This window comes from Rattus norvegicus, chromosome 2, assembly GCF_021556685.1.
Source record: "Rattus norvegicus strain SHRSP/BbbUtx chromosome 2, alternate assembly SHRSP_T2T, whole genome shotgun sequence".
In the NCBI taxonomy this organism is placed as follows: domain Eukaryota; kingdom Metazoa; phylum Chordata; class Mammalia; order Rodentia; family Muridae; genus Rattus; species Rattus norvegicus.
Genome location: NC_141535.1, coordinates 121139898 through 121153586, shown reverse-complemented (window position 1 = coordinate 121153586; position 13689 = coordinate 121139898). Strand labels below are relative to the sequence as shown.

At 38.1% G+C, this 13689-nt stretch overlaps 1 protein-coding gene across 26 annotated transcripts in view; it reads right to left on the bottom strand.

Moving 5' to 3' along the window:
• The window catches only part of Bltp1 (bridge-like lipid transfer protein family member 1), a 217155-nt gene that overhangs the window by 23517 nt on the left and 179949 nt on the right, over positions 1 to 13689 (bottom strand). For 16 of the 26 annotated variants that reach the window (XM_087619106.1, XM_087619112.1, XM_087619136.1 and 13 more), the window contains 6 exons: positions 8829 to 8938; positions 7945 to 8035; positions 7255 to 7317; positions 3898 to 4151; positions 1924 to 2139; positions 46 to 226 (listed from right to left, as the gene is read on the bottom strand). In XM_087619106.1, the coding sequence (XP_087475232.1) occupies positions 46 to 226; positions 1924 to 2139; positions 3898 to 4151; positions 7255 to 7317; positions 7945 to 8035; positions 8829 to 8938 (915 nt within the window). 26 annotated transcript variants of the gene reach the window in all.

Here is a 13689-nt window from a genome sequence, read left to right as displayed (position 1 = left end):
TAGAAAACAAACTGTTTTTAATATTCTAAACAAGTCAGTTTTTACCTTTACATCAACTCCAGGAATGTAAAACACTGTTGTTTCTAAGTCACTGGGCTTTGTCTGTAGAGAGGAGGGTACTTTTTTGCCAGTCATTAAATGGGTGGTAGAAGCATAATTTGTTTGGAATTTTTTCTTTTTTGAAGGAGAATCTTGATCTAAACTCCTAGAACTTCTATCATAACTCCTACAGGAAAAAAAAAGGGGGGGGGGAGGTAAATTTAAAAAGTCAAAATAAAAATATTTTAAAAAGAAAACATGTTCTTTTGTTTCAAAGTAAACTTTTATTTATGCAGTAAATAGAAAATAGTAATTTAATAAGTTGAAAAAGAAAGGGACAGAACTTCTAGTTAGATTGGTTAATGTCTTAGAGGACATTACATGTTTTAAAACTAGCTATCTCTATTCATGGTAAGAAGACCAGGCACTTCCTGCCTCCACCTTCCGGATGCTGGAATTACAAGTGGGCTGTGCACAGCTGTCTGATTCTTTTCTAACTTCATACCTGCCTCATTTAAACATAATAGGATGAACCCAATGTAGCCACACATAATAGTCTGTTATGGTTCAACTAAAACTGCCTATCAGCCATTCTTTAAGCACCATTATTACTCTTGTAAGATACCATAATTGTCTAAAGTGTTTTCATTCTCTCATTTTATAAAAATTTCATTTGACTGACAATTAAAATACTTTATGTTAGGCATATAAAAGTAAAGGGAATGGGATGGGAATCTTCATTATCTGTGTCAATAGCTGTTAGCACTCTGCTGTTCTTATCCACGCTCTATCCTTTCACTCACTAGAAACTGTCATCTACTTTCATAATTAAGTTATTTAACCAGGAAAGAAGGAAAAAATGAAAGAAGTATTTGAAGAAAGAGCTGAGGAAACAGCCCAGACAAGACAGTGTCTCCAACAGCAACCACGAGGACCTGAGTTTGAGACACATGGCCCAGGAAAGTAAATCATGGTGACACCCCCCATACACACCCTAGTACCAGGAGGTACACAGGAAGATACTTCAGGCTCTCTGGTCAGCTAGCTTAGCCTCCGCAGTGAGCTCTAAGCTGGTGAAAGACCCTGTCTCAGAAAACAAAGTGGACGTCATCTGAGAATCGATACCCCAGGTTGATTCTGATCTCCACACACAAAAGCACATACATATATCTACACTTAGAACATACACATGAACACACACATACCAAAAAAAATAACCAAAATCTAATATTAAATCTGTTTCCATCATCATTTAATGACAGAAACAAATGGCAATCCTGAAGTTCTACCTTGAATATTTCCATTAAGGTAGGCTCTGTCTGTGTTCAATTTAGGTAGGCCCTATTTGCATAACTGCTTTCAGGTTTTTTTTGTAGACATATCAAAGTTCTCAATCAAGAGTCCTGTATTGCTCTTCAAAACAGAAATCTATTCAATCAATACAAAGAAAGGCAACACAGAAATTCAGGCTTGTTGAAAGAATTCCAAAGAATTCTTTACTTATATCTTTGTGTGTGCGCGCGCGCGCGCACACACACACACACACACACACACACACACACACACACACACACACACACACACATATATACACTACTACTACTGGGAATTAAATCCTGTGCTCACTCTACCACTGAGCTAAAATACCCAGTTATAGATCTATTTTAATTAACAATTTTACCAGATTCTAAATCAGATATCTGCCTCTCATTGCCAGAAAAGCTGTGTCTGTTTTAAAGACCTGTATGCCATGCAAATGACAGTGTAACTTTGATCAGTTACTTTTAAACCTGTAGTGTTAAATAGGGAAAGTCTGCGATAATTCCTGATCTAAGACAGTGTTTCTAACTAATGAATTCATATACTTTCCCAGCCGGTTCTTACCTTCTTAAACTTATATCATCATGCTCCTGCAGAAGGGTGGTTGGGTGAAGGACACATTTCCCACTGTCAATTTCAACTCGTATATCAAGTTCAAAGTCAATATTTCTCTCAGTAGCTGTGCCACTAAGACTTCGGTTGACTGGGGTTGTGGGCCAGCGTTCGGTGAGTAGCTGATGAACAGCAGCAAAGCCTGTTGCTTTCTTCCGAGAGGTATGTCTGCAGAAAACAAGGATTACTCATTATAGTAAACTCAAGTCTGTTTAGCAAACTATTTCCCAATGTTATGTGAGTATGTCTTTAAAGAAACTTTATTAATTTATAAGCTCATAGAAACTATTCAACTAGCTAATACTAACAGAGGTCAAAGAAGAACAGATATAACATGATTCCTCTTTGAAAGTCAAAAATCATAGAAGCAAGGAAAGGAATGACAGGTACCATAAGGAACTGCCAACACACAACAGTAAGTCTCATTTACTAAGGACAGGCTCTAGAAAACCTGCTATGTCACTGGCCACAGAGGATGCTCCTGCACTACCCTGCCCATTCAGATACTCGATGAAGGGCGTACACTGAACACTCTTGTCAGAAGAAAATATACGGATGACCACACGGGACACTTGGAAAAGATTATAGAATCAGCAAAAAAATTTTTTTTTAAATGGGAAGTGTAAAAACAGAGAGATACACATTCTGTCCAGGGGAAGCAATTGTTTGACTCAGAGGCTACTGTTAAAAAAGAGTATACATGCTGGAGAGATGGCTCAGCAGTTAAAAGCACTGATTACTCTAGGACTTAAGTTCAATCCCCAGAACCTACATGGCAGCTCAGAACCATGAGAAACTCTAGTTCTGGGATCTGACACCCATTTCTGAAATGCACACACAGACACTTAGAAAATGAAGGGCAATTTACAGTGACAACATTGAGATCAGAAACAACAAACGCTAAAAACACCAATGCTGGAAGAAAAAGGAACATTTTCTTAAAAGAAACATTCTTAGAAAAGAATTCTTTACTCAATCCAACAATCAAATGAGCAGATAAAAGTTACTTCATATTTTTTAAACCTTTAAGAAAGCAGATTTGAATTACAATTCTTCTTTGAAGGTTATTTGAAGCTATATTTCAGTAAGTGAAGGAATAGGCCAAAGTATGCTAATATGAGAGGTTCCAAGGCAGTGGCTTCACTCTGGAGAAAGGACACAGGAAGCCTCTGAGCTTAGCAGTAAGACTGAAGATGACAGCAGTGGAAACTCTTAATCTTAGGGCCACAGTTGCACTAGATCAGGCTTTAGAAGCTGGTAAATTTGAAAGGTTGTACTTGCTCCTCCTGAGGGCACATTTCTCCGTAAGACTTGATATATAGACCTGCCTTTTATTTCATCAACACTCTCCTCCCATTTCTTTCTAGAATGATTTAGAATCTCCATCCACTGAGACATATTTCCATTGACTAGTCCTATTTTCTCAACTATATGATACTTTCAGTGTCTCCTTTTATTTTTATTAAGCCCAGAAGGAATATTGCTCTCTCCTATATTATAGCTTATGACCATATCTCTATTTTTATTTTATTGACAAGTATTATTATAGAGAAATAATTAGAGCAATATAAATAAACCTATTTATATTTAGAAGAAAATAGCACCATATAAAGTTAAATCACACTAGAAATGGATAGATATTATAGTATTACTTAAAAGTTAACGTTTTTGCTAATTTATTATTGTTATTATTATGATTTAATATTTAAGACTGAGCCACATGTAGCCCAGGCTGGAGTAGAGCCAGCTATGTAGTCCAGGAGGAACTTCAACTCCTGACCCTCCTGCCTCCACCTCTGAACTGCTGAACTCTAGGAATGTGACAGCATGCTTGGCTTGTTGAATATGTGGCTAGATAAAATACCTTAGTATCACTTCCAGATTCTGACTTATCTCCTAAAGATCTCACAGTAAACAGCTACTCACGAGGGTTTCCTGTAAATATAAAATTTTTCCCTCTCACGGTCTTCATCCTTTTCATCCTTTTCAGAGTCTTCACTGGTAGAAGACAGACTGTCATCCCTTCGGCCATCTTCCGACTGGAAAGGAACACTTGGTGAAAAGCCACCTGTGGTTTTGGGAGAGCTGAACACTGAACATGATCCTTCACTGTTTGATGAATAATGTGATGGGCCTTCAATGGTCACTGACAAAAGATCCAGTTCTGTCTCCTCTGGAAACTGATTATAAAAACAGAAAATATAAATCAGGTTGCTTTTCAAGTTCTCTCTCAATTAAAAAGAGAAAAACTAAAAATATGAAAGATGTAAGTCTAAACATTTTAGACTCTCTGAGTTGAATTTTCTCACTGTGACTTGAAAGGAAGGCCAGAATTGTGAACATAAGAAATGGCATACCAAGGAAGGAAACAGGTCAAACCACAGCAGGTTACCACTGATAGTTGAAAAAAAAGTCATAGTGAAATTTTACTTTATAGGAACATAAAGCATCATGTTTAATTAGTACATGCAAAGCAGAAGCAGATTAAATATAAAAAAGCAATCAAATATAAATAAAAACAGAAGAACAATTCATGATGAGCACATTGATGTTAGTAAAGATATTTTTGGAGGAAGTTTTGTGGACAACTTTTTAAAACTGAACTTTCATGGACTGACAAAGGATATGTAAACAGATGAGTAATAAAACATGTATCAATTACTCAAACACAACTGTGCTTTATTTTAAATAAATAGCTGGAGGCCACAGTTTTCTTCCCTCCCTCCCTCCCTTCCTCCCTTTCTCCCTCCCTCTCTCCCTCCCTCTCTCCTTCCCTCCTTCCCTTCCTTCCTTCTTTCCTGTCTGTCTGTCTGTCTTTTTTTTTTTTTTTTTAGTTTTTCAAGACAAGATTTCTTTGGGTAGCCCTGGCTGTCCAGGAACTGTCTCTATAGACACTACTGGCTTCAAACTCAAGAGGAATCTGCCTGCCTCTGCCTCCTAAGTGTTGGGATTAAAGGTGTGTGCCACCACTGATGGGCAAGCCAGTTTGAACTGTGCAAAGTTTGCTATAAGCTGATCTCAGTTTCCCAGATAAACAGTGCTGCTCCAGTGTTGTCTGAAAATGAGGAGCCCTGATAAAGTGCAATTGGCAAGATAATCTAATTTATTATTAAAAAGTAGTAGATGCTACTGTAAGATTCATGGTAGAAACAATCAAAGCATCAAATATTTGTAGATATCAAGTGTTTTTCCCTTAAAAAAATAAATGAGTAAATGAACACATTTTTCAGAATATCCTTCAATTTTTAAAGTTGATAAATTTTTGTAAAACATAATTTCTTTGCTTGATATTTATTTTATATGAAATCATACATTCATAATCTAGTTTCCAATTTATAACTGCCAAGTCTAATATCTAATCTCATGTTATCTAACTAACTATATATATATACACACACACATACACACACACACACACACATATATACAATATATACTATTATTTAAAAATAGTATTTGAATTATCTTCACATTTAATTATGTACATATGTGTGGAGGGGCACAGTGCATACATGTGCCAAAATGTGTTTGTGGAGTCAGAAAACTGGTCAGATAGCTGGTTTTCTACTATATGGATGCTAGGGATTAAACTAAGTTGACAAATCTGTCTTACTAAAACATCTCTCTGGCTCACCCAAAATTGGTGCCAGTAAGAATGCTCTGATTACAACTGTAGATGTAAAATACTGGTAGAACTTATTTGGTATGTGTGAGGCCCTGGATTCCAATTCTCAGTACCACCAAACAAAAACAAAAACAAAAACAAAAACCCAAAAAACCCCAAAACCAAAGAATCATTTAACTAGAAAATCCATTTAAATTCATATACCATGGTTTATTTTCAACTTTTTTTGCCAAACTTAGCATAGCATTCATATTTTAAAAAAATATTTTCTTCTATGTGTATGTGCCTGAGTGTATTACATGCACCCCATGTGTGCAGGAGCCTGCAGAGGTCAGAAGAAGACATCAGATTTTTCTGGAACTGGAGTTATATATGGTAATGAGGTAGCATGTGGGTACTGGGAAGACTCAGGTCTTCCCCAAGAACAGCAAGTGCTCTTAATTGCTGAGCCATGTGCCCAGGCCCTGCATTACTACATTCTAAGCTTTGATATCAAATAGTTTGACTAAATACGGTATAATCACGGGATGTATACTGAGACTTAAGTCTGAAAAAATAAACACAAGGAAACATTCTTGGAGTGATTGCCAATTTCCTTTTTCTTTTCCTTCTTTTTTAAAACTATAAAAGAAAATTCTAAGCAGGATTAGATGTCTGGTGCTGTGTGTAGAATATATAAATATATACATATATTAATAGTTTATATATGTTTAGTTTAATGAGACATTCAGGATAAAATCTAGCTTATAAAGTTACTTATATTAATAAGTATTACACAGAATATTTTCACACTATTCAGAACAAAATATTTTAAATGGATCTTTTTAGATCAAAATCAGGGTTTCATGCATGATAGACAGCAATTGGTCTGACACTGGTGAGCAAAATCCTTAGCTCTGCTTTTATTCAGAGATAAGGCCTAAGTTTCTCAGGATGAGAACAAGCGTAGTGGCACATGACTAGAATCTCAGCATTTAGAGGTAGAGGCAGGAGGATCAGGAATTCAAGGCAGTCTTCAGTGACATAATTGAGTTTAAAGGCAGCCTAGGCTACATGGAACCATGCCTCAAAAAACTGAAAACAAAAGTTAAGTCATTCAGGTTGGGTTACACTTCCTTTCTTTTGCCCCGTTCTGTCAAGTAGCAGATTCAGTAGCTTATAACATTTAACAAGCACTAGTGTACTCCAGGAACGTAAGAGTTAGTAGTCAATGATCAATCAGTTTGTTGTTGGAGTTAGACTGACTTGTATTTGAAGCACTTAACAAAGACTGTTGATTTTAAAACGGCTCACTTTATAGTTAAGTATAAAGAAAAGAAAATGATTTCAGGATCAAAAAGAGATTGATTTCAGGATCAACAAATTAATAGTATCTGATTTAGTAAACTGCAGTTTTAGAGTTTAAAATCTGGTTTAGTTGATTTGATAAGCTGATTAAAATTCCTCACCTTTGAAAGTCAAAGTGAAATTAAGCTACATATAAACCCCAAGTGGGGTACTGTTAAATATACATTAAAATAGAATGCCAACAAGCTTAAATCTTTACATAAAGTACTTCTGAGGTCTGAGTTTAGCTTGAAAAGAAGACATTTTGAAAGCAAAATTTCAGGGCAGTTTATTAGTTTTAAAGTAAAATTTTATGTTGTTTTCATAAGTACCTGAAAGTACCCTTCCCCTGGAGAGCTGGACTGTGGTGAACTTCCCCACACTGTGTTTTTCAACTTAATTAAAATAATAAGAAAAGAAAAGAAAACATGAAAAATAAGGACAATGTGAACAAACAATCCACAAATAAACATTTTAACATAAAGTTTAACCTGCTATAGTGTACAGCTCTGAAGCTGACGTCCTCAGCCTTCTATTACTTATATCCAGTGAACCATTAACACACAAACAATATTTATTTCACATTGACAACTGCATAAAATAGCTTAATATGGGTCCTTACTCACTAACAAAAACTGCTTGACAGGGGCTGGGGATTTAGCTCAGTGGTAGAGCGCTTACCTAGGAAGCGCAAGGCCCTGGGTTTGGTCCCCAGCTCCGGAAAAAAAAAGAACCAAAAAAAAAAAAAAAGAAAAAAAAAAACTGCTTGACAAAACCAACAAAACAATCCCTTCTAAGAGCATGCAGCTAATGGAATTTTTCTGTACAAATACTCGGCCATGTGCCTGCAGTGCAGCTCTCATGGACACTGCCTGCTTGCCTGCAGTGCACATACTTCAGCTGTCACAACCTGTCACTGTAGGTGACAATTTCTACTTTTAAAATATCTAATATTGCAAGTTTGCAATTTAAAAAAAAAAAACTGCTTAACACAAATTTCTAACAAGTACTGTCTTTCTTACTGTATCCTGGATGTTAAAGGTTACTCTGGGCCCAGGAGAGGCTGCATCCACACGGATTTCCGGGAGCTCATCAGTTTCTCCTATTCGGGAACTACAAGTAAAACAAAGTAGTTATGCTATAAGCTTAAATTTGCAACACAAATACAAAATACAAAACCCCAACATGGTCACTTGAAAAAATCTTGGCTTTGTATAAGTCTTATTAATGACATTAATATTCTATTAACCTTATTGGATAACTGAAATTTTGGCATTCTATGTATTAACCTTCAATATCTGTGGAAACACCTTGTTTGAACTAACTTCAAATTTTCTAAAATTAAGCCTATAAAAAGAATGTATGCCTTTTAATTTGGGAGCTCGGGTTCTCATGCATCCCAGGCCAGTCTCGAGTCCACCAGGCAGCTGACAGAGTGTTCTTGGCTTCTGACCCCTTATCTACCCTAAGAGTTAGCATCACAGGTGTGCACCGCCTGATGTGTGCTCCTAGGAATTAACACCAGGGCCTCCTACATGCCAGGCAAACACTCTATCAATCACTCTAGAACCCGCCTCAGCAATTTATACATCTTATTTTTATGGTGTTGACTTCATATTAAAACAAGATTTTAATGTGTACCATCATCTTTCCTAAATTGACTATTTAGAAAGCAACCACCAGCATGCAAATTTTCATTTTTTCATAGAGTCTGTAAGCTTATACATAAGCATATCTAAATAAAATTGCCTCACTAAAATGTTCTTACTATGCTGAGGAATGAAGGTCTGAGCTTTCCATAAGCCACAATGCTTGACAGTAAGTCACTAGTGATTTTCTTATAAGGGTGACTTAATTATTATACTAAAGCACTGAATCTCGGGTGATTGGTTAAAATATATATTACCTTGCTCTTTCCATTCTCTTAAGAGGTGGTCTTCCAGAAGCTGAAATGCTCTTTGATCGGCTGTAACTTGGTTTGTAACCTAAACCCCACTTATCCTTGAGGGAAGCAGCCTAATAAAATGGTAGAGGAAAAAAAAGTCACTCAAGACAACTGAACAGTGACGTGGTGGGGAACTCTGCCTCAGAGCCAAAACACGCAAGAGGGACATAGTGCTCCCGAGACTACTGAAATGGCTCCAGACACTCAGAGACCCCAGATGCCACTAACAAGTGGTAAACAAGTAAGAGGTAGAGACATGGAAGGAAGGAAAAGGAAAGATGTGGGCATAACGAGGAGAGGCAGAGATGGAGACCCAGGGTAGTGAGGCCTGTGACCTGTAACAGCAGAGGTCTGTTGCTACCAAAGGCCAGGGGGACATCCTTGGTGGGGACTGTAGCCTGAGTCTGGGGACATGTTCATGTCTGAGGGCTAGGCAGAACTTGTCCCAGCCCTCACTTAGGCATGGTGGCAGGAGATGCCCTGCCTGTAACCCAGCTGCAGTACTAGGAGAGCGACTCTGCACACTGTGGGAGTTCCTGGTGAGCCAGCTGATGGCATGAGCATGGGAGAGTCGCTCCTACTACTTGTCTCCTACAGAATGGTGTGGACCATGGAGAGACACCTTCCTCCCCACTTGCTCCTTACCACCTGCAGCAGGCAGGAGACCTAGCCCTGAGGTCAAAAGAGCAGGAGACCTGTCCCTGCCCCTCACTAGGTGCAGCACTTGGGAGAGAAGGCCCTGAACCTTACTTGGGAAGCACAGTAGAGTTGACACTGATGGCAGGGGTGTGAGCAAGTCAGTCCTGAGGGTATGAACATGGGAGTGGGGGAGCTGGACCTGCAACTTGTCTGCTGTGTAGGAGCATGGGTGAGGGAGATATCCTACCCTGCACCCTCACCCCTTTTCACCTGTGGCAGGCAGCACAGCTGGCCCTGGGCTCCTGAGAATGGGAAAACAGGCCATGTCCCTCCCCAACTGCAACAGTCTGGAGAGCAGGCCTTATACCCTGCCTGGGCAGGGTAGAGCTGGCCCTGGCTGAGGGGTTGCTGGTGAGCCGGCCACAAGAGCATGAGCACTGAACAGTGGTGCGCTGAGTAGCTCAGATACCTCTCAGGACCAGATCCAGAGCTTTAAATTGGCCCACCCCAGCATCTAGGCCATCAACGAACTATGCAAAACTACAGGATACCCAAAAGAAGTCCCAGTGAGGTTCCCGTATTGATAGAGAAGCCAGAGGCTGCACACCAGACCAATGAGACACTGCAATGAACACTGCAAGCTAAGCAGTGTGGACAGTGGGAGATGGGGGGATTGGGTGCATGATGTGACATTCACAAAGAACCAGTAAAAAGGTAAAAAGTATTTTATACTAACATAACTAAGAGAAAGAAAGGAAGGAAGGAAAAAAGGAAAAGAAAGAAGAAAGGAAATCATCAAGTATAGTTGTATGGAGTATAGCCAAAGTTTAGTATGTGCAAGTCTCTTATTTAAAATGAGTTAGTACCAGGATTTAAACTGAATTAAAAAAATAAAATAAATTAAAAATGATAATTAGGTCATGGAAAAAGTAAAATGGGTTCGTACTTGTAGGTTTACACATAGCTTCTTGCATATGTCTAGATTGCTTAGAATCCCTAGTGTGGTAAAAACAAGACTTACTGTCATTGCAGTATGCTGTTTAGGGGTAACAAGGAAAATGTCTGCTCAATACAGAAGCAATTTTTAAAATTTTCTTTTGCAATTATTTTTTTTATTTATTTTAAAAATACTTTTGATCTTAGGTCAGGATTGTGGAACCCACAAATACAGACTAAGACCTGCACTGCTTTTCATGTGGCTTGCCCTTAACAGAAACTAACTGGCCAGAACCCAACCTGATTTGGGTGACATTGTCACAGCACACCAGACAAAGAAAAGGAAGACACAGATATCTAATCAGCAATACCCATAGGTCCCAACAACATCTGAAGGGTGAAAAAGGACTAATGTATATGCAGTTCACAGACCAAATCAAAAGTCACATTAGCACTGCAGCCCTAAAGGGCGTTTACAGCAGTTCCTTTCACATGGTACCTCACATCTAGCTGTCAAGAAAAAAAAAATCACAAAACATATAAAAAGTAAAAATGAAGTAAGATTTAAGACAAAAAAAATTCCATACACACACACACACACACACACACACACACACACCAAGTCAGAACCAAATATGACAGGGATGCTGGAACTGTCAGATTAGAATATTAAAAACGGTTTTAATTAATGTGTTATGGCCATCATTGATTAAAAAAAAGGGGTAAGAACAGCTAGACAGTTATAACCAGATATGGAAATTCTAAGAATGAACAAAAACAAAACAACGACAACAGCAAAGCAGACCAGTAGAGATCAATATACTGACGGAAATGAAAAAGGCTTTTATGAGGTTATTAGCAGGCTGGACATACTGAGGGAAGAATCACTGAGACTGAAAAAGAACCACACAAACTTCGGAAAGTTAAAAATAAAGAAAATGGAGCAAACCAAAATCAAAATCAAACCAACAACCAACCAACCAACCAAACCAAACACTAAAAACCCCCATGGGATGCCTATGACTTGAGGGAAACTACAGCATGCATGAAGAGGTACACTGGCAATCCCAGAAGGGAGCAAGAGAAGACTAATAATGGCCTTCTTTCCCAAGCACAGTTGTCTCTAGACTAGGGCAATAGGGAGGGCACCTCACAGGGAGTAAGCTCTTCCCAGTATGGGTAGTAGAACTACAACCCTAGTAGATGCCCTCCCATGTTGCTTAGCTGTGGAAGCAACCCAGTGGTTCTGACTCAGTAAAGAATAAAAACAACACCCAGTTTGCCCTAAAAATCATGCCAATAAGAAAAGAGTGAAGAGAAATACATGATGTTGAGAAAACAAAGCCTCCAAATAATCTAGAGTCCTATAAGAAACTATCCTTCAAAAGACCTTCTCAGACAAACAAAAAATAAGGAACTGTTGTCTACAGAATTGCTTTGCAAGAGGTGGTAAGATTTCTACAGAGATGGAAAGTGATACAGACTGGAAACATGGACCTCTACAAGGAAGAGCATCGAAGTATACAGTGAAGATTAAAAAAACCCTCACTTTTCTATTCTTAATTGATCCAATCAATAATTTGTGTTATGTATGCTTATATATATTATAATGCTTACAAATATATATACATATATTGCATGTCTTAAGTACATGCATGTTTATACATGAGAAATGAGTGACCACCATGGCAAGAGGGATTACTTTATTACTATAGGAATTCATCTACATATGAGGCAGTATAGTGCTATCTGGGAACAACCTGTGATTTAGTTGTGCATTTGTATTGTAAAATTTAAAACAACACTAAAAACACATTAAACTTATTTAATGATTGCTTTCAAAGAAAGAGAAAATGGAATCATAAAATGTTCAGGAAAAACTACAAAAGAAAAAAGATGAAAGCATGAATAGAGAAGAAAAGCCATATGAAGCAAAGCAAAATAGGTAGATGTTTAATCCAATGGTATCAATAACCAGTTTGAATATCAGTGATTTAAACTATATAAGGCAAAAACTAACAGAAATGTAAAGAGAAACAGGTGGATTTATTATCATGGTTGGAGAGCTTTCATCAGACTCAGTGCACACAGAAAATCCACTTGGACATATTTTAACTCAACTGTACATGTGTCAAATGGCTATAATCAACATCTACTGAAGACTTCGCTCATTAATAGCACATATGACATCTTCTCGAGTCAACATGGAAAATTCACCAAAACAGGCCACATTCTAGGTCCTAGGATTTTCTATAACATATTTAAAGGGCTGAAACCACACAATGCATGCTGTAAGACTGCTATGTAATTTAACGAGACTGTGTATTTGTCTATGTTAGAAAATTATCTGGAAAAAATGCTTCAAGAGTAAACAACACTTCTAAACAGCATGTTTTAAAGAAGTAATCAAGATATCTACAATCAGCTGTCTAAATTATGATGATAGAAAAGTTAAACCGGAAAAAGAAATAGCTATTCCCACAAAAGTCAATGAAACAGAGAAAAATCAATAAACAGAAGTCAACAGAAGCCAATGTGGTTCTCTGAAATAGTACCAAAACCAATGAGCTTCTGGGTAGGCTTTAAGGTGGAGCTCGCTAACACAGGAAAAGAAGTGAAGGGCAGGATTACAGGTCTCACAAACGTCAAGTGTCAAGAAATGCTCTGAAATCTGAAAATGAATCTCCATGAAATAGACTGATTCTTTGAAAGATATAGTTGACAAATTACACAAGAAGAAAAAAGTTCTGAATAGACCCATGCTTATTAAAATAAATAAACAATTTGTCCCAAACAGAAAGCAATAGGTCCAAATGAATGCCTTGAATTACACCAGGTGTTTAAGGAAGGTCATTTTCTATCAGCACTTTCAAAGGGCAGTAGCAACAAATACTTCCTAACGCACTCAGTGATACATCATTACCACAATATCAAATCTAAAAGGACATTGCTAGAAAAAAATTATAAACTGGTATCTTTTAAAAACATATAAAATGGGGAGTCCCACACCCGAGGATCCCGGCCTGCAGCAGCTCTCTGCTCCCAGACCCCATGGGAGAGAGACCTCATCGCCTGATCAGGTGGGCACTCCTGAGGCTGCAGAGTGGAAGAGACCACCAACACTGCCCACCCCTGCCCACATCCCTGGCCCAAGAGGAAACTGTATAAGGCCTCTGGGTTCCCGTGGGGGAGGGCCCAGGAGCGGCAGGACCCCTGCCCCTGAGACACCGCCGGAACCTGAAGGAAC